Raw genomic sequence first — 20070 nt, 5'->3', positions numbered from 1 at the left:
ACGTTTATAGGCGGCTGAACAAAGGGGGTGCTTTGACGTTTCAAGTCAGACGAGGTGTGTATAACAATGGGTTGAGGTGTTTATTTCATTGGATTTTCAAATCGACTGTTGTTGGTCGCCACTGTTTGAATTTGCTTTTGAATGATTTTTATTATGATTCTGCAGGTGTATACTTGCACACATTGGAAATGCTTTCAGAACATTTTCAGTGATAAATGAATAAAATTTTGAGTTAATGTTTTCAAAGGATTTAAAATTTATTTCGTAAATCAAATTGTTCTCTTCTTGGTTCTTAATCTATTCCCTGCTTTCGCTTCCTGCTTACTATCTGCAAGTATTGACCATTTCTGGTTGCCTTGACCTAATTTACCCTGAGTTAGATACCTATTGCAAATTACGAGAGAAGGATTCGGATGGGATTTGATACTGGTTCTGTCGTGTTAGAAATTGGCACCAAGAAAATAAAATTTTCAATCGCAATAGATCGCACGCAGTGCTGCTGAAATAAAAAAAAAAAAACACTTCTCATTGTACACATACTTTATTAAAAATAAAACCCTGGCGATACAACAAGTACAGCAAAGAAAGTTAAGTAGCGAAAGTTTCAAAACACAGTTGAAGTGGAAAACACATGTTAAATTGTTCATTGATACCTTTTATTTATACGATTATGCTTATCTATCAGTCACAGTTCTCCCCTCCGTAATCCGCCACTATGGCACACGTTCTTAGCTTTAGTTTATTGCACTGTTTTGCGTTGCGCTTTGTCCACACGGATGCTTCTTGAACGGCAGCAACAATCATAATAAAATCTATTATCACATACTTGAACGCATATGCGAAAGTTCAACGATGCTTCTCGCTGCACTTCAATCAAACCCTCCCCCCACCCAGGTTTCCATTCAATGATCCAGCACTTCAGCGGATGCCATTCCTTCAATGACCGGTTCGTACAGCAAATGCCGAACATCGTTCGCTATGAGAAAGTCCAGATGGTTGAACAAATCATCATCCACCGCCACACTTTTCTTCAGGTTGGGAAGCTTCTCGGCCAGCCTGTGCACATCCTCCGGAGTGGCGAGAAAATCGTTCATCCCATAGTACATTGCCACCGGAGCCGTTACCAGCGAAAGATTGTACTGGGGCGGTGAGGCCGATCCGTAGATCAGCACATTCTTCACCTTACCATAGTCGTACATTTCGAACCGATTCGACAGCACCTCCTGGGCGTAGTGAACCAATTGCTTTGTGGCCGATCCGGCCGGTGTATGGCCGAACAGGATGGGAAGAATCGCCGGATCCATCTGCGTTGGATTGTGTCCTGCCAACACGAAAAGCAGATGGGCACACAAATTTATCGTCGAATTCGGGGGACAGATGTGCGTCGCGATCTCGTGCAGAATCGGCTTGTTGGGCATGAACTCGCCCACCCCGAACAAGGAAAACAGGATGTCGAGCGTTTTCAGGAACTTGGTCATAAACTGCAGCAGCGGACTCTTCATGTGGCCCATGAAAGCGACCGGTGCGAGCGCGTTCATCTGGATGATTTTATCGTTGTACTCGGGCCGGGTGCTGGCCATCACAAAGAATCCGGTCGTGCCTTGCGAGTGTCCCACGTACTGCAATCGCCGGTGTCCGGTTTGCTCCAGTATGTAGTCGATCGTGGCCGGGATGTCGTAGCGTCCAATTTCGTGCCAGGAGAATTTCCAGAACGAACTATGGTCCGGGTTGATCGTATCGTGATGGCGCGAGTACCGATTGCCTCGTGCATTTCCCAGCCACACGTCGTATCCTTGGTCCGCCAGCAGATAGGCCAGTGCGTTGCCCGGTCCGATCATTAGCCAGTCGGCCGAGCTGCACAGCAATCCGTGCATCAGCAGCACAACGGTTCCATTCGTTAGGCCAGGACTCTGCACACGATGCACCGTTAACCGGTAACCGTCTTCCGTTTGAAGCGAATGTTCTTCCACGTTGTATCCATACTTTGACACCAGCTCCGGTACGGACAGACGCCCGTCTTCACTGTCCACTTGAAAGCCTGCCTTAACCGAGCGTGCGCTGGCTGTACGATGCGTGCCGCCAGCGGCCAGCAAAACCAGCATAAACCACACCGATGGCAGATAGCCGCGTCCGATCGAAACGTTTTGCTTCATGCTTTACTGTTCACCTCTTACTTGACGGTCTGCCGAGAAGATACTGCACGAGTTCAACCGGTTTCGCGCGACTTAAAAACGCGCTTGCCGTGGGCTTGTCCCGGAATTAGTATCGAGTGTTCGAGCACGGGCAGATTAGCAAACTGGCAAGCTAATACCAGAAAAGTGCAATCACCACTCGTCTTCCACAGTACACACATTGTTCCCCAACACTTGACGCGGCTTGACGCAATCGACTTTCTTCGCGTCATTCAAGGACCTTTTCCAACACATTCGACGGTAAGCCACACACTGTACAAAGTGCATCGCGTGGTACTAGGTACTTGTGTTCGTTTTTAGGACATTTGGCAGCACAAAGTCAAAGCTATGGAGGGAAATGTCAAGATGATCTAAATGCTAGTTATTATCATTCGAAATACTTTGCCCGCCTATAAGGTGGGGGCCAAAGGAATGCAAAACGACTAGAGGCTTCCGTCAGCCTATAAATATCTTTAAGTACACCTCTCCACAGGTTAAACCAGCAGTCGATAAGAATGTACCGTCTTCCCTATACAGCAATGTTGCAGTATGTCAAAATTGCATACCTTTAGGGGCAACTTGGATTCAGCGGTCGACAAACACAGGCAGGCGAGTCGAGCTTTGGAAAACATTGCATACCTTCAGGAGTGACAGTAATAAAGTTTCTTTCCTTTTCTTGGGGTATTTTTTTTTTTGAAAAAGAACGATAAAAAAAGAAAAGCTACTTTTCAACATATGTTTTCGACTGTCTTTTCTTTTATATTGCTTTTTTCTAGTTTTTCTTGCAATCTTTTGAGCAAATGTGCAGACCCATCTCATGCACTGCTTCTTTCTTTTTTCTTAGATTCATTAATTTATCCTTATGGGAGTACTATAATGCCTTGCGGCTCAAAATTATTCGAAATCTTAGTGAGTTACTTTGCATACTTCGTATGAATCTCATCTTAACAGAATGTATAATGCTTAATTAGCTTACAATTAACACTGTTAGTACGAATGCCTGTTACGTGCACAGCGATGACGTATAATAATTTGTTCGCATTTGTCTTATACCTATTTAATGTAGTGTTTGTTAGTGATAAAACTTTAACGTTAAACGAATTGTCGTAGCTAATGCATAGAAAATGAATGTAGATCAACATACGACTCTGAGCCATCGTAAATCTATCCACGCTACATGAATGTACTGTCCCAGGTGCAACTGTTTTATAAAAAAAATATTCATACGCTACGACGATTTGATGCCAAATTCAAACTGATCCAAGAGACGCTTCCGCTCTACCTATGCTTATCATTCAACACTTAATAAAAATCGACTTTTACACATTTCATCATAAATAAACACCTCACACAATCTAACTACAATTCTCGCTTCTACGCTATAGCATGGTGCGATGTGTCCCGGCGGGGGGGGGGGGGGAGAGAGGATGGCTTAAGAAGAATCGTAATCCAGATTTGGTTCATCCTCCGCATGCCGTTCCGCGGAATTCTTCAAATTTTCTGCAATGAGCAAATTTAACAATCGTAAACGGTCAGATCTTACTCACGAGTGGGTGGCTGAGTGACGATGAACATCGAGAGTCGGCGCAATGAAAGCGGTTTTGAGGAGCGGTATCGTGATTGGCCATACCGGGTGAAGCAATTTCGATGCCGTAACATGGAAGACTGGGAATGGTGCGTCAAACTATTTTAAATGTTCTCTCTCTCTATCTCTCTTTCTCTCAACTTTGAACTCAAAATAAAAGTAACGATTTTTATGAACTTTCAAACGCTGTTGTAGCATAAAACAAACAGCATGAAAAAGTGTTTGCGCTAGCGGCCACCAGGGAGCGCTGCGGTCTCAACCAACTGCATCGAGCATATTTCTTCGTCTTTACACTTCTAGTTTTCTTCTTGCTTTTCAACTTACAAAACTCGTGTAATTTGATTTACATATTTCAGGTCAATCGTGTATATGGAGCGTGTAAAATATATACATGAACTGACATGTTGATAAGACGTGCACGAATGACATCCTCCACAGGTTATTCAAAAATCGAACATACAAAGCTAGTTAAAGCTAAAATCAGATATGGTAAATCAGATGTGTACAAAACATATTCACTAAACATACTATTAAAAACCACGTCGAAAGAAATATGTATAACCATAAGAAGGAATTGAAAAGAGAATGTACAGATCATGGGAAAGTCAATCAATAAAACCTCCCGCTTATTAACTTCTTCTTTGTTGATCGATTTTTCACGTAAGATAAGGATAGGGATCCGGTTGAAAAGAGTTTGTTTGGAAAGAACGTAGCTAGGCACGGGTATGCCGCACTATCGCAGTCACGATAGTTGGGATGGGGAATACACAAGAGTCTTAAGAGGACTTCTTCTCCTGAAAACATAAAAAAGATTGGAATAAGACGTTCGACCATTTAACGCATGACACATAAGGATTTTAATTAAAGCCGGTTCAATTTCTTCACATTCATTTTTAAAAGAATATTTGAGTGCCATGTTCCACAAGCAAGATGCACTTTTAAGCTATGCTTATTCCAACTCACAAGTCAAACGACAGTGGGTAATATAGACAAAAGCAATGCGATAAGAACAACAAAGATAATTTGTGTACTGACGACGGGGCCTAACTAACCTTTCGATGAAGCTCTTAGGCAAAAGGAAGAATACCGTAGAGTGCGTAGAAGAATAGTGCCCTACCCTAACCTACCCTACCATCACAGATCTCGCTTACAGCAGCGATTATACACATTCAATATTGGAGTTTAACTGGGACGAATTTCCCAGTGATAGATCTGACAGCGGCGCCGCGCTTCACACGGCAGGACCGGGGGGTAAAAACCCCATCAGGGCCGTTCCCCCTGGCTATCTAACTGTATGCGGTACCAATAAGTCGAGTAGTAATAAAAAAAATGACTGGCATGACCCAATAAGAGGACGTTAGGCCAAGAAAAAAGAAGACTCTGAGCAACTTTTTCTACCACGTATTTGTACATTAGGCTCACTACAATGCAAAATTTAAAAAAAAAATCGAGTAAAAAGGACAAATAGACTGACCGCATCTTATAAATATTAATTTGATAAGAACTCATATTAGATCCTACATTCTGTAGTGTTGGAATTTAAACAAATCAGAAAGGGAAATGCACTTTTCATACGGGACTCACTGTCCTCTACTAAACATACCCAAAGCCTCAATAAATAGATGAAATTTAAACAAAAACTCGGCCGGGTATGTGACCAAATGAACGAGAGCTATGTTGTTCGTTCAGTTCCGTAAAGTGAGCGATCAAACACTCAGCACTCACTCTGTAAAAAAAGATGACCAGTTCTTTGGATTGATCGTTCAGAAGAGGATATCACACGGAAATACGACACATAACATCCCTTCGCTCTCCTTTTTCTCCCTTGACGCTACAACCTCTAGAGGTCTCGGCCTGCTTCTGTGGCTTGAATTTACGGGCAGGCGATCCGGATGGGATTGGAACCCCGGTCCTGTCGATTGAAGACCGGCGCCGTTGCCGCCTAGCCCCCTCCTCCCACCGGGCCGATCCGATGATAAAACCGATAATTTGTTTGAGCTAACTAGTGTTCGCTTAATAGATTCCCCCCTTCAGTGCTCGAAAGTCTTTTGTATTCTAATAAAACGGCCATGGCCGTATTGTTATGCTCGAAAATCTTCTAAACAATCTATTTATCCTGTTTATTATTCAATAAGGACAGCCTAGCCGTTTTGCTCCATTTTTCTTTTCCTGATTTCTAAATCTTCTTCTTCTTCCTTGGCACTACAACCTCCAGAGGTCTCGGCCTGCCATTTCTGACTTTCTGTGACTTAATTTAACCCGTAGTAAAGTAGTCAGCCCTACGTACGGGGGAGGCTGTCCGGATGGGAATTGAGCCCCGGTTCTACCGTTGACAGACCGGCGCCGTTGTTGCCAGCGGCCACCGGACCACTCCCTTCGGTCACTCTTTCTTAAATGTTGGGAAGGTTTCGCACCAAGGTATCGGCGAGTTGCGATCAGAAGCATTAGTTTGCCCAGGGCTAAACGCTACCACCAGGCCGCTCCTACGCATAGCCAATAATTTGTTAATAATTTGTTTGCTTAATAGATTCCTACCGTGCTCGAAAGTCTTTTTTATTCTAATCGAACGGCCTTGACCAAAGACAGCCTAGTCGTTTGCTTTATCTGATTTCTTAATAGTTACTTTACAAAATCTACAACGCGACTACCAATTTCAAACTACTGAGAAAGGGTGCAAAAGCGTAGCTGCTTATCTAGCTACTAAGTGAATGCAAGTGCAACATATGCAACAACATTTTATTAAAAGCAAAACCCTCTTATACCACTTACCCTGGCAATGACCAGTATCATTAGTAACAGCACAAACCAGCACCTTTTACACAACAATGGATCAGTGCGAGGGATCGCCACACGTTTGTTTCCCCCTTCCCAAAACTGTAACGATTGCTCGCATGCTCCAAAGTGTATTTCCGGAACGATTTGTGCAGCAACTATCAATACTCGAATCGTATTGATAATCGGATGTTAAAAGCATCGCACGAAAATGCTCGCCATAATCGGAGCAATGCAAAATTGTTTCTTTCATACTAGAGGAGCCGACGATTTCGAAATGATGGTTCAAAACTGAGTTTAGAGAAGAGAGAGAGAGAGAGTGAGAGTTCTGCAGCTGCTTTGAGAGTTGTAGTTAGGACGCACCCAACTGTCCACGGATGTACGGTATTGAACACGATATAAGATAAAAAAATGTAAATGTAATTGTATAAAAGATCGCTGCACCGTAGGTTCATTTACCAGCTACAGTACAGTGCCACGGTTGTGGAATGTTAATGTAAAATAGTGGGAGAAGGAATAGGATCACACAAGAGGGAAAGGGATAACGAAAATAGATTGAATTTAGCGGGATTGAGAAGCGGATGTTTGAGCCTGTGCCTTTGCTTCACCATGGCCGTTGATGAGCGTTTGCTGTTTGACCACAATGAGAGTTGCGCATGCCTTTAACGTTCGGTGCCCCCGGCCAGCTGGTCCAGAGTCGGTTGGATCCTGCTACCCTTTCCCGCGGGGTCGCGGAAAAAAGGCACACAGTAATTCGAAGGTGGCCGCAGCGCGGCCAAGGGGGTTCGAAACGTCAACGAGACGCCGGGCACAGGGTTATGTAAGTACTGTTACGCCTGTTACAGCGTCAGCAGTTCCACACTTCATTAGCTTTGATTTGGGGTCCGGTTGGCTTCCACTCCTTCCGTTCTCGATCGCCACCACCACTCACTTACGCACACCACATGCACGCGCCACCCATGTCAAAGCTGCCATTCTCTAACTCTCTCCTCCGTGTACAACTGGGGCATTCGGCATTCTGGACGCGCTCTGCTACTCTGTTGGGCTTTTTTTCACAAGCTTCCAACAGCGTAAAGTTGTATGTTTATCGGTCTCCTTGAGAGTTGGAGCATGAAGTGATTGAACACATAACCCGTTTTGGCGGACGGTTTCGTTTTTTTTTTTTGGGATGATTTCTGTGCCCGTTCATGGCACACATCATTGCTTTATTTCCTTCGTGCACAAACACGTGTGCTTGTGCGGCATTATTGTTCTCTTCAATGCACATTTTTTTCCAATATTTTGTTTTCATTGGTTTGCTCAGATGCTTCTTTTTTCATTTTTCTTTTCATACTTTTTTTTCTTGTGGCGCTGTATTTTTTGCCATCTTTTGTGTTTTTTTTTACTTTTCTTTTAGTTTTTTTTAATAGCCCATCATTTTTTGGCTTTTGCCCATATTTTTTGGCATTGTGTGATCTCATTCGGATCAGTATGATTGTTTTTTTTTTACTTTTTAAGTTTTTTTTCTTGTATGGCTCTTTGCCTTTTTTCAAACTTGCATTCTGAGTAACCTTACATATTTTTTTTTTTTCATCAGTTCATTTGTACTGCATGGTCATGGTGTATACTAACACTTTCGGTTCATTAGTACCAACCTCTCTAGAACGAGTGGTCTCCCCACCCTTGTGTCTCGTGTGGCATGTCTCGAGCATGGCTTTTGTTCTCCAACCACACACACCATATTACTCGTGGCTCTGCTTTCTACGGCTGAATAACAACAACACATATGACACACATCCCCATAGCTCTCAGGCAGATGCGGGATATGATTTAATGATTAATAAGATAGTGTATATAAAAAAAAAACGATCGACAGTATTGTGGAAGCGAGAATAAAAGTGTTTTCAGTGATCGAAATAAACATAGGATTTGGCACATTATTGGACAACAGTTCTCTTAATGGGAAACGATGAGATGGCGAAAAAAGAGAAAAAGTTATCTAGTGATGGCTCGAAGAATACTTACTCCTTACGCGTCGACAGTGGTACAGGTATTGGGCGTATCGCATTTTCTCCTGCTCATCCTTGCAGCTGATAAGGATCGAGCTCAAGTGCTTGAATGCGTACATCGCCACGTCCGAAGCACAGTCGAGGTCTGGCAGTCGGAGCGTCAGCACGACAGCCGAACTATCGTTATCGATCGTGCTACTGTTGGACAGGGTGCTCAACGAGCGCCCAAGCGTAGTGAACGATGGTTCCCGCTTTACCTGACCCATCGTAGAGGATGAGGCAGGCATCGCCATCACGGCAGCAGCCGATGCTCGGACGGACGTTGAAGAGGCGGCGCCGCCGTGCAGTGTAGGCTTTGCATCCTCACTCGACTGGCGTTTTAACTTTTTTGGTGGTTGATCGGTGCTTGAAACCGGTTCATTTGCTGCAAAAAAAACGGGACATACGTAAGATGGGATTAATATTGGAATTAAACTTTCACACAACCGACGGTACGACCGACGACCCATCGAGAGACAATCGTTTGAACTCACCATGCTTCCGTTTGTTTCTATTGCCATCCCGTCCCGTCGCTTTCTTCTCGTCCTTCTCCATGTCGCGCTTGGGACAGCTGCAGATCTTGACACTGATCGACTTTCTGCCCAGCAGAGTGCCGTGTTCATTTTCCAAGGTGAAAAGAAGCGTCGTTGCTCGCCTCTCCATCGTTGGGCAAGAGTTTTGGCACAAAAACTCCAGCGACACCGGCACTGTCTGTTGCGTCTGCTGATGGTTCTTCTGCGATCCACCATTGTTTAGATCAACTATAATGGCTAGCCGATCCTCGAAATTCACACCATTCTCCCGACCGGCATAGAGAGCTTCCGGATTCAGGCACCGTACGACGTGCTCTTTAAACTTATATTCTTTAGCTGCAAACCGGTGAACGTGAAAACCATATTTCAGCCCACATTGGTGTTGTTTTCGCAGTTGCGATGAGGGAAATAATTTAAAAAATATTTTAAAATACATCGCCATAAAATAAGTATTACATGAACTACTTACCGCCATCCTTCGATATGTCGTCCTGGCAACGGGTGATGGTGTTGTACGCATACTGCGTATTGGAGTACACCAGCATGATGCGCAGTTTCAGTGTGCCGTCCGAAGGCTGTGAGAACGACACATCGAACGTGACCGGAGTTTTCTTCTTCACAAACAGCTTCTCCAGCGGTATTGAGTGGCACCAGGATGAGGCACTGCACGGCGTACCGCTTATACCGACGGTAAAGCTTTGCTGCGGATGCGTATACTCTTCCAGGATTGGCGTTTTCTTGTAATGAGTCGGTGGTTCTTCCCCATACATCATGGCCGTTGATTTGGCGTCGGTTTCATACTTGACGCACTGCATATCGACGATTCCGTTGCTACGGAAGAAATCATTCAGATACACTTCATCGATGTTGCCGCCTTGCGGTGGTGGCAATAGATCATTGGTCTATGAGCGAAAGGAATGGAAAAAGAAATGTTTCAATGAATACACACAGGCAAATATTCAAAAATATCTCATAGAGCAGATTTTAAAAAAAGACGTCGAAAGCCAGAATGAAATTTTGAAAATTCGGACAGATTTACAAAAAATAATTACAAAAATATCGTTGGAAACATCTTAAAGAGAGCATTTAAGACGTTGGGCTCCACAAGGCGCGATCGCGAGCGATCAGGTTAGGTTGATTCATGTTCAATCATGTTTTGTAAAACACCATGGGGCGGAGCATATTTCCACGCAATGGTATGGGTGAAGTTTGCTGTAGAAGCTACACCTTCTACTTACATTCCGCGAGAATGGCTCGCGCCTTAACCCGTTTCTCCTTTATGTGTATTGGTGAGCCTTGCAAACTTTGCAGGGCTTGCCCCCAACTTCACCAGCAAAACCCCACTTTGCAACACTGCTTGGGGTTTGTCTGGGACTGTGTGCGTGTGTGTGCGTGCGTGTGTGTGCGTGCGTGTGTGTGCGTGCGTGTGTGTGTGTGTGTGTGTGTGTGTGTGTGTGTGTGTGTGTGTGTGTGATTATGTGAAAGAATGTTTATTGGAAAGCGTTAACACACCCGGCTTCATTATCGGTGATAGAGATTTATGCTAAGCTTATTTAGCATTCTTCCATAAGCGATTTCAAAGTTTTTTTATCATACTTGCATCCATAAATCTTAGAAGAGAATGATATAAAAATATAATTATAACAAACTTACATTCATACGGAACAGTGTCTGGCAATCTTCCACACTAGAACGAGATAACGATAGAAAGGGGGAGAGAAACATTAGGAATATTTATTTTAAATTAAATCATTTCACACTGTACTTACTTCAGACACGATCCGGTGTTGATGTCACCGAACATTTCGGCGTCCAGCGTCATATCCATGTTATTTTAATGTTCACAGCACTCAAACTCAAACACAACTACCTGTTACGGGGAAGAAAGGAAAGACTTGCTTAGAAAACTCTACATTGCTTGAAACGGCGAGCCGGATCCCGGCTTCTAAGAAAAGAGGCACGGCCAATCTTCAGCAGCAGGTAGAAAACTGCCTTTTTCAACGGCCCGAAGGAACGATCAAAAGGGAATGATGAAATTAAGCACAAAAAATAAATCAGTGTTAAGAACATACGAACAAGATCAAGAAACGTACGGGGGCATTGAAGAGAAACACCGAAGTGTAAGAGTAATGGTAAATTCCCCTAAAGAAAGCATAACCCTGACCCCGCGGAGAAATCGCACTACATCGTAATATTGTGTAATTTCCACTAACTTCCTCTACCACGATCTTGAGAAATCGAGCCCTCAAAATGGGCACCCTTGCTCATGTTCTGTCTGTTCTTTATGCTCGGATTTCATCAGAAAGCAAGCCCCCGGCGCATGATTTCTTTGTCCATAGCCGACCCATCAAAAACCGGTTTAGAAAAAGTGACTCATCCGCAAACCACCGGCGCCATCTTTGAATTTCATAGCCCTTTTCTCCAGAGTAACAATTCACCGGCACTACATTTTTCAATCACTACAATTTCTACACGCCAGAGTAAAATATTTTTTTGAGGTTATGTTTCCGTTACTTACGCGTTACAATCAGGCATTAAATGCACACAAAATTCACATTCATTCACGGAACGTATACGGTCTCTCATTTACGGAACTACAAAAAAAACTGACCACCTTATGCTCACAACTACTGACAAACTCATGTACAACTGCAGCGAGCTACGCAGCACCTGGAGCACCACCGTTGGACGACCGATCACACCAACCGTTCAAAACAAATTAAAACTTCAAGCAGGCGGTCGGTTTTTCCGTGCGATGGCATTTTGCCGCACGTTGTTCTTCTTGTTTTCTTCTTCTATCTTTTCCGTTTTGCCAGAAACGTCACGAGCAACAGTTTGTTGTGTTTTAAAACACCATTTTACTTCCGTGCTAACACTTGCCGTGGCTTATTTGTTGTAAAACTTAAGTGCAGTATTTTTTAATAATTTTTATTGATAGAAAAAACCTGATTTTTATTAGAAAAATAAATAATAAAAACCGCTGTACAAAGAATGTGCAGTGGACGAGCCAACCTGCCAGTATAGACCGTCTGCAACACTTTCGAAGAACTGTCAAAAACATAAATGCCATTTTTCTGCAAACAGTTTGACCAGCAATGTTCTGGAAGTCGCATAATTTTTGGTAAATTCCGATAAGTATCCCTTACTGACCGTATGCAAAAGTGAATGTGCTAAATTGTACCAAAATTATAGTCGATTGTGTAAAGTGTAACTGCAGTACGTAACGAGCGAGAGCGCTAGTCTTTCATCCACAAAGAGCCTGATTGACAGTGAGGTTATGTTGGCGCGTTTTTTGACGGCTGCCTTTCAGTGAGCGGCTGGTTGTTGTGCATCGAAAGTTGGTACGCGGAGTGTTAAAAAATAGTAAAAACCCTGGTGATTGGGATAGAATTTCGTGCCCAAAGACACAACCCCCCTTCCGGTGAGGTTTAGTTTCACCAGTGCGTATCCGTTCGACTGCTACTGTACACGCGTTTAGCCATGTTCGGTGCAAAGCCCGGAGGCTTCGGTCAGCCTACCACCAACACTGGTTTCGGGACGTTCGGGACCAACACGGCGGCGGCTAGCCCGTTCGGGCAAACGACCGCATTCAGCAAACCGGCGACGGGCGCATTCGGGGCCACGCCAGCCTTTGGCCAGCAGCCCACAACGTCGCTCTTTGGACAAACGCAACAAGCTGGAGGTCTGTTCGGTGCAAGCACCAGCACTGCACCAGCCTTTGGTGCGGCAACGACGCAACCGGGGTTTGGGGGTAAGTAGCGGGGCAGGGCTGGTGTTGGTGCAATGGTGCATCTGCATGACGTCACGCTGTGTAATGCTCATGCATGTTATTGCGTCGTAGTACAATAACATTCATCTATTGTTTTGGTTTGAGCGGAAAAAAATCTAATAAACTTTGTAATGTTTCAGTTTTTGGCCAAACACAGCCCCAAACAACGTCTTTGTTCGGGACGCAAAATAATACCGCAGCCAATACGTCGCTGTTTGGAAATAATAACAATACATCGTTCGGCGCAGCCAAACCGGCCGGATTTGGTGTTTTCGGACAACCGGCCACCCAAACGACGTCTCTGTTCGGGCAGTCCACCACGAACAATACGGCCACGACCGGTTTCTTTGGACAGAACACGCAAACTCCGGGTGGGTTGTTCGGTGCGGCCAAACCCGCATTCGGTGCCGCGGCAGTGCCGGGTGTTGTCGGTGGCAATGGAACCGCGGTTGCCAAGTATCAGCAAACCCACGGTACGGATACGCTGGTAAAGAATGGTCAAACCACCACCGTCAATACGAAGCAGCACTGCATTACGTTCATGAAGGATTATGAAAACAAATCGGTCGAGGAGCTACGGTTCGAGGATTATGCCGCCAACCGGAAAGGTCCGCAGGCGGGTGCGCCCGGTGCCGGGGGACTGTTCGGAGCCGGTACACAATCGACGGGTCTGTTCGGCGGCACGGGTGCGACGCAAACGACCGGTTTGTTTGGCCAGAATCAGGCCCAACCGAACGCCGGCGGCCTGTTTGGTACGTCGACCAACACGTTCGGTGCCACTACGACGCCCGCCTTCGGTACGACCGCGGGCAGTACGTTTGGCAAACCGTTCGGAAGCAATCCGGCAGCAACGTCGGCACCGGGCTTCGGTTTCGCTCAATCGACCACCTCCACGTTGGGTGGTGGACTGGGAGCAAATAAACCCGCGTTCGGTGCCACCGGCACAACGGGCGGATTGTTCGGGCAAACGGCAGCGCCGGCCACAAGCACCTTCGGACAGACCAGTTTCGGTGGGTTTGGCACGCAGAATACGGCTACGCAACCGGGTGGATTGTTTTCGGGTGCGGGCGCAGGTGCAGCCGCTCCCGGTGCAGGTGCATTTGGTACGTTGGGCGCTCAGTCAACACCGTCCAGCTTCAACTTCGGGACGAACACACAGACCAGTGCCGCCGGATCGACACTGTTCGGGGCGAAGCCGGCCAACACGTTCGGCACGCTCGGAGGCACCACGTTTGGACAGAGCGCAACCTCGAACGCGCCCACGTTCGGGCTCGGTACAAACACAAACACCGCGGGTGGCAATTCGTTTTTCGGCAACACCTTCAACAAGCAAGCTGCACCGACGTTCGGTCTGGGAACGAACACATCGACCGGTGTTGGGATTGGAGGAACAACCGGTGGACTTACGTTCGGTACGGGATCGTCCTCTCTGTTCGGTAATACGGCCGCTAAGCCCGGTGGACTCGGGACGGGCACCAGTCTGTTCGGCAACACGTCCACCCTTGGTGGGGGTGGTACGTTCGGCACGATGAACATGGGAACATCGTTCGGAGCTGGTGCTGGTGCCGGTGGGCTAGGTATGTCCAACCTCGGTGGACTCGGCGCGATGGCTCAAGGAGCCGCCGGACAGCAAGCGGCACCTATTCATCAGCAGATTCTTGCGATGGCAACCTCGCCGTACGGCGACAATCCCATCTTCAAGGGCATCAAACCGCTGGCCGGACCTTCGGAGGAATCGCTAAAGCCGACCAACCCGTCGGCACAGAAGGCGATCCTGGAAGGCTCGAACTATCAGCTGAAGATATCTTCCCGTTCCGGAAATACCGATCGCGTGAAGGTTAAACCGCTCGGAGCAGCACAGCTTAAGAAGTCCATCTTCGAGGGATTGGAAGAGTACGACAGCACGCTCGAGGACAGCTTTACGCTCAAACCGAACGCAAAGCGTTTGATCATCAAGCCGCGTCCGACCAAATCTACGATCATCATCCCCGATGCGGTCGGCGGTACACGTGAAGCAGCGTACAATCTTTCCGGTGGCTCCAACACATCGATCGTTGGCGACGACATGCCGACACCGACGCGCGCATCGGCGGTGGCTGGTGAATCGTTCCGCAATCAAATTCCAACACACCCAACCGACACTGGGCCGTCGGGTAAGTATCAGCAGCAACAGCAGCAGCAGCAGCAGCAGCAAGGATCGACGGATGGCAGCAGACGTGTCTCGTGGTTACAGTCGAACGTGCTGGATAAGGTACGCCAGCAACAACAGAGCAACAATCAGCGCCTGTCGGAATCGGTGCTGGACAACACGATCAAGGAGTTTGCCGTATCATCCTCAAATATGCGTTCGGAGAGGGCCAGCTCGATGTCTTCCGGTGCCATTCGTGAAGGTAAATACACTTACCTACTTCCCAAAAGGGCAATGAAGAAAATGTTGTAACGCCTTTTTTTTTTCTTTCTGGCTTAATTCTAGAATCGGGAGAAGCAGATGAAACCGGCTTAAGAAAGGGTACTGGAAAGGACAGTACATCACCCGTGCTAGGCAACCAAACGGTGAACGATAGTTTCATCTCGAACCGGTCCTTCTTGAACGAAACGAGCGTGGGTGGCGGAATTGGAACCGACCTATCGACATCTGTCGCTGCCGTGCTGGAGGATGCCGAACCGCATCCCACAGGCATAGTTTTACGTCGCGTAGGGTAAGAACGGCCGAACGATCTTCGAAACGTTGCTCGCGTTGCTCAAAATTCTGCTTCTATGCTTCGCTTGCAGCTACTACACCATCCCAACGCTTGATGAAATCGCCCAACTGATGGACGACGAGGGTCGCTGCATTGTGCCGAACTTTACCATCGGTCGCAAAGGTTACGGCAACGTGTACTTCAACGAACCGATCGACGTTGCCGGGCTGAATCTGGACGAAATCGTGCACTTCCGGCACAAGGAAGTGATCATCTATCCGGACGATGAAAACAAACCACCGGTCGGGACGGGGCTTAACCGAAAAGCGCAGATCACGCTCGACCAGGTGTGGCCGCATGACAAAACGCTGCACGAGCCAATCAAAGACCCGCAACGGCTAGCGCTGCTAGACTACGAGGGTAAGTTGCGTCGCGTTTGCGACAAGCACGATACGCGCTTCCTCGAGTATCGTCCCGATACGGGCAGCTGGGTGTTTAAGGTAGAGCACTTTTCCAAGTACGGGTTAAGCGATAGCGACGATGAAGACTCAACTCCAACCGATCCAAAGAAGGTGAAAGTCATGCCGGCTGCACAGCAGCGAAAGGAGCTGCTTCTGCGTAGCAGCAAAACACAGCCACCGCTCAAGCAGCAAGATAAAGACAATGAAAATGCTACCGCATCACCTGGACAGGAAATGGCGGCGAATGAGCGGCAGCAGGAAATGGATACGTCAGCGGATAAGCCGGCGGTCACCACGAACGCAACACTCCGGTCCGCTGGTGGGTTCGAAAATGGCGACGACGATGATTACAGTCGATCGGCGTATGGTGATGAAAATATGAACTTTTCCGCCCAACACCACCGCGACAATCCGACCAGCCCGACGGCTGCGATCGCGATGGAGATGGGCACGGATCCGCACAAAATACAGCTCATGAAGGCGTCCTTTTTCGCGGACGACGACTTCGACGGAAGGTCCGTGACGTCGGAGTTTGGACACAGCGAGGGACGGGACAGCCCGGATCAGATTGTGCCCAGCGCGGGAACACGGCCCACCGGACCTGGGACGGGAGGTTTATTGCTGCAGAGCTTGTACAACACTAACAGTGTGCCATCGGTCATTCAGCGCAAATCACACGTCCCACTTGCCGGGTCGCTGCTAAAGATGGACGGATCGCCTTCGGTGGGTTGTTTCAGCCCGGGAAGTCTGATGAAAACGTCGACCGCCAAGAGTATGCACGCTGGAGGATCCACACTGAGCGTGTCTTCGTCCAAGCAAACAGCGACGTCAAAGCAGCCGGCGGGTGTGCAGCAGACCACACTCGCACCGATTCCGCGTCCGACCGGTCCACAGGCGTTGCCGCTGTTGCTGAAACCGAAGATCGAATCGCTGCATCCGATCAACATCGTGATTCCGCTGTCCAAATCCGTCCTGAAGCGGTTCCTGAACAACAAATCAAACCTGGCCTTCTTCCATGGACGCAAATTTAAGGTAGGCTGGACGCACGGTACGGCGATGGTGCAGCTAAACACGCGCGACAACTGTACCGAGCTGGTGCGTCAGTTCGAGTCCGTCGCCAGCACGACACCCGGCTCCAAGATGAAGCTCATTGGAATCGATAGGGTAAAGCAATTTTTGTGCGGCCGCTCGGAGAATGATTTTTCTCCCGCAGCGCTTCAACTGCTGCGCATCAAATCAACGGCCGACCGGGTGCTGATCGACGACGAATCGTTTGCCCGCTCGGTTGTGGGTCATCTGCGCGTGCAGCTACGCAACGGTGAACGTCGGCATCGGGATACGATGGGCAACGATTGCCCTCACCTGGTTGCGGCTGGAAAGTATCAAACGCTCGAGGAACATCTCCTCGAGGCACGCTCAATGGTGGAAGGTACGAGCGATGAGTACGGGGAATTTTGTGCCCAGCTGTGGTCGCTACTCGCCTCACTTTGGGGCGCCAGAGAAGAGCTCGAAGAGGTGGATGAAGCCAGCCACCTGAGCACCATGTTCCGGCGCGACTTATTCTCCGAGTGGATCGAGCACGTTGTAACGATTCATTCGCAGCAGACCAGCAAACGGGCGGAAAAGCGTGATTATCTCGATCAGTTGCTTGAGCTGATCCATACGCACAAGGTGCTGGAAGCGTGCGAGCTGGCCTTCACCAACAACGACATTAATCTGGCGATGCTGTTGGCACAGATATCCGGTGGGCCGGTGGTGCGGCAGCTGCTGCAACATCAGCTTTCCTACTGGCAGGATTCGGAAGCGGACAAGTTCATCGATCCACGGCGGCTGGAAGCGTTTATGGCGATTGCGGGCGTTCGCATGATGAGCTCGTCGCACGGTCCCATCAACATGCTCGAGCGCGTCGATTGGCTGGGTGCGTTGGCGCTGCACCTGTGGTACATTTGTCCACCGACAGCCTCCATTACGGACGCACTGATGAAGTACGAGGAAGCGTACGAATCGGCCGAATCGTTCACCCACCCACCGTTGCCCCCGTACCGGGCACGGTACACGCAAAGGGGCCTAAACAATGCTCCGCTGCAGGATCTGCGCTTCCATCTGTTGAAGCTTTACTCGAAGCGTAGCTATCCACTGGAAGCTCTGCTCAATCCGGCCTCGCACACCGCCGATCCGACCGATTTCCGGCTGAGCTGGCTGCTGCTGCAGGTGTTGGAGACGCTCGGCTATCATCACTGTTCCGAGCACTATCGGGGCAAGATTCATGTAGAGTTTGCGGCCCAGCTCGAAAGCCACGGGCTGTGGCAGTGGGCAGTGTATGTGTTGCTGCATCTCAACGATCAAGCCCGGCGAGAACATGCGATTCAGCAGATACTGTACCGCTACGTACAATTGACCCCCGAACGGGGCGGCGACAGTGAGGATGACGGCGGGACCGAACAGGACCGGGAGGATTATCTAGCCCGGGAAAGCTTTATCGTCGACGAGCTGGGCATCCCGGAGCGGTGGATTTTCTGGGCGAAAGCTGTCCGGGCCAGCGCCGTGTTCGACTACAGACAGCAGGCTCACTATCTGCTGCAGGCGAAGCAGTGGGCCCTGGCGCATGATGTCATACTGCAGCACCTCGCACCGGAGTACGTGATGAACAGTAAGTGTTTTTAAAGAGCGATATTATTTCGAATAGCCCCATTATTGACCTTATGGCTGGCGGGTTTTCTTATTACTTCTTATTACAGACAAAATCCCACAGCTGAAAGCCATGCTGGATGCCATCGAGGACACCAAACAGATAGCGAATTGGACCACAAAGGGTCAGATTTTGGTTGATTTCATCGAGCTTAATGAGAAGGTAAGCGATACAAGCGAACTTGTAGTAGCCACTAGAGACGGAAAGTAATGTATCTTGCTCTCCCATCGCTTTCTGTTCACAGTTCGAGCTGCTAAAGGATGTAATGGACGAAGATTTGATGGAGCAGCGACTCGAAAGCCTGAAACCGAAACTATCGGAACTGTGCTCGGTGATAAAGATGTTCCCGTGTCCCACCCCGAAACACACCCTTCTGCAGAGCGAAATTGCGCAACGGCTTGCCTTCCTGATTCGCACCCATTACGCGGACGATCCGCAGATCAGTGGCAGCACGCTGATGCGCGGTGCTCTCGAACGATTACCGCTGCCGGAGGAGCACGTGCTGGAGGAGTTGGACCACATGTTGCGTGCGTTCCTGGTGGAAGAATTGAAGCAAAAGTAGACGGATGCATGTGTGTGCGTGTGTGTGTGTAGCACGCGAGCTTTCTTGGAGTGTTCTCTGGTTACGTTTTTGGTTGACGGTGGGTGTGCATTATACATGTGTAGTAGTCGCATTGTGTGCTCACACAGCTAATGCAAGAAAACGGTTCGGGTTCCGCGGGTTCAGCAGCTATAGCGCGCGCGCGTGCCGCATCATGTATGTTTTCCTTTTTTTTTTCATGTTAATACTACTAAGTGACTGTATGCGATAAATATATAATAACGTAAAATAAATACACGGATAAATAATGCAGTGAAAGGTGAAGGCCGTTCGTTTTCTAATCGTCTCAAAGAAAAGAAGGAAAATCTGGGGACGGGGGGGAGGGCTACGTATCTCGGCGATTCCGCGGGGTGGTTTGTTTGTTTCTTCCTTTTTGATTGTGTAGTTTGTAATAAATAATTTATTTTTTTTATAAAGAGCGTTCTTCCTTTAAATAATTAAATAATCAATTAAAATAGTAAACCTTCATGACAGATGATGTTAAGGCTGTTGAGAGCTGTTGTATCCAATATAAAAGGGCTCATCGTGGTTGCACTGGAGCTGTTTGTTGTTATGCTCTCTCTCTCACTCTCTCTCACTATCTCTTCCTGCCCTTTTCTTGCTGATGTTTTGTTCTCTGCTCGCTATGATCTTGTTCTCTACCAACTCTTTTCTTTTGTCGTCTACTCTTGTTGTTTGCTCGTTTCGCTCGCGTGCATGTGTAGAGAGGATGTTGTTTGCCACGCTTCTTGTCTATTTGTTCTGCTTCCACTTGTGCTTAATGCATGCTTATGTTTTCTAA

At 47.7% G+C, this 20070-nt stretch overlaps 4 protein-coding genes across 11 annotated transcripts in view; 1 reads left to right on the top strand and 3 right to left on the bottom strand.

Moving 5' to 3' along the window:
• Window positions 1-528: 528 nt before the first annotated feature.
• LOC118502869 (lipase 3-like) lies at window positions 529-2291 on the bottom strand. The gene has a single exon (XM_036035576.1). It carries the CDS (start codon window positions 2151-2153, stop codon window positions 903-905), a length of 1251 nt encoding a protein of 416 aa, XP_035891469.1. The 5' UTR covers window positions 2154-2291; the 3' UTR covers window positions 529-902.
• A 614-nt stretch (window positions 2292-2905) lies between these two features.
• Window positions 2906-11813, bottom strand: LOC118502865 (cellular tumor antigen p53-like). Its single transcript, XM_036035573.1, has 7 exons — window positions 11607-11813; window positions 10858-10958; window positions 10742-10775; window positions 9558-9990; window positions 9050-9424; window positions 8533-8940; window positions 2906-3671 (listed from the first exon to the last, which is right to left on the bottom strand). Exons 2-7 carry the CDS (start codon window positions 10914-10916, stop codon window positions 3604-3606), a joined length of 1377 nt encoding a protein of 458 aa, XP_035891466.1. The 5' UTR covers window positions 10917-10958; window positions 11607-11813; the 3' UTR covers window positions 2906-3603.
• A 330-nt stretch (window positions 11814-12143) lies between these two features.
• On the top strand, window positions 12144-19553 carry LOC118502833 (nuclear pore complex protein Nup98-Nup96). The gene is made up of 6 exons (XM_036035509.1): window positions 12144-12839; window positions 12998-15247; window positions 15331-15556; window positions 15630-18649; window positions 18738-18850; window positions 18933-19553. Exons 1-6 carry the CDS (start codon window positions 12569-12571, stop codon window positions 19248-19250), a joined length of 6198 nt encoding a protein of 2065 aa, XP_035891402.1. The 5' UTR covers window positions 12144-12568; the 3' UTR covers window positions 19251-19553.
• Window positions 19554-19713: 160 nt separating this feature from the next.
• LOC118502874 (troponin T, skeletal muscle) overlaps window positions 19714-20070 on the bottom strand; it is an 11272-nt gene continuing 10915 nt past the window's right edge. For all 8 annotated transcript variants that reach the window (XM_036035588.1, XM_036035584.1, XM_036035587.1 and 5 more), the window contains one exon: window positions 19714-20070. This exon is cut by the window's right edge and continues 810 nt beyond it. The gene's annotated coding sequence lies outside the window, so the exon portion shown is untranslated.

This window comes from Anopheles stephensi, chromosome 2 (genome assembly GCF_013141755.1).
Source record: "Anopheles stephensi strain Indian chromosome 2, UCI_ANSTEP_V1.0, whole genome shotgun sequence".
Classification (NCBI taxonomy): Eukaryota; Metazoa; Arthropoda; class Insecta; order Diptera; family Culicidae; genus Anopheles; species Anopheles stephensi.
This window is presented reverse-complemented; position numbering and strand designations above follow the sequence as displayed.

Coding starts and splice junctions, on each gene's coding strand:
- LOC118502869 (XM_036035576.1), bottom strand. CDS start 2,153: ATGAAGCAAAACGTTTCGATCGGACGCGGCTATCTGCCATCGGTGTGG.
- LOC118502865 (XM_036035573.1), bottom strand. CDS start 10,916: ATGGATATGACGCTGGACGCCGAAATGTTCGGTGACATCAACACCGGA. Junction 10,776..10,857: donor AACACCGGATCGTGTCTGAA/GTAAGTACAGTG, acceptor ATCTCGTTCTAG/TGTGGAAGATTGCCAGACAC. Junction 9,425..9,557: donor CGACATATCGAAGGATGGCG/GTAAGTAGTTCA, acceptor ACCGGTTTGCAG/CTAAAGAATATAAGTTTAAA.
- LOC118502833 (XM_036035509.1), top strand. CDS start 12,569: ATGTTCGGTGCAAAGCCCGGAGGCTTCGGTCAGCCTACCACCAACACT. Junction 15,557..15,629: donor ATAGTTTTACGTCGCGTAGG/GTAAGAACGGCC, acceptor CTTCGCTTGCAG/CTACTACACCATCCCAACGC. Junction 18,851..18,932: donor TCATCGAGCTTAATGAGAAG/GTAAGCGATACA, acceptor TTCTGTTCACAG/TTCGAGCTGCTAAAGGATGT.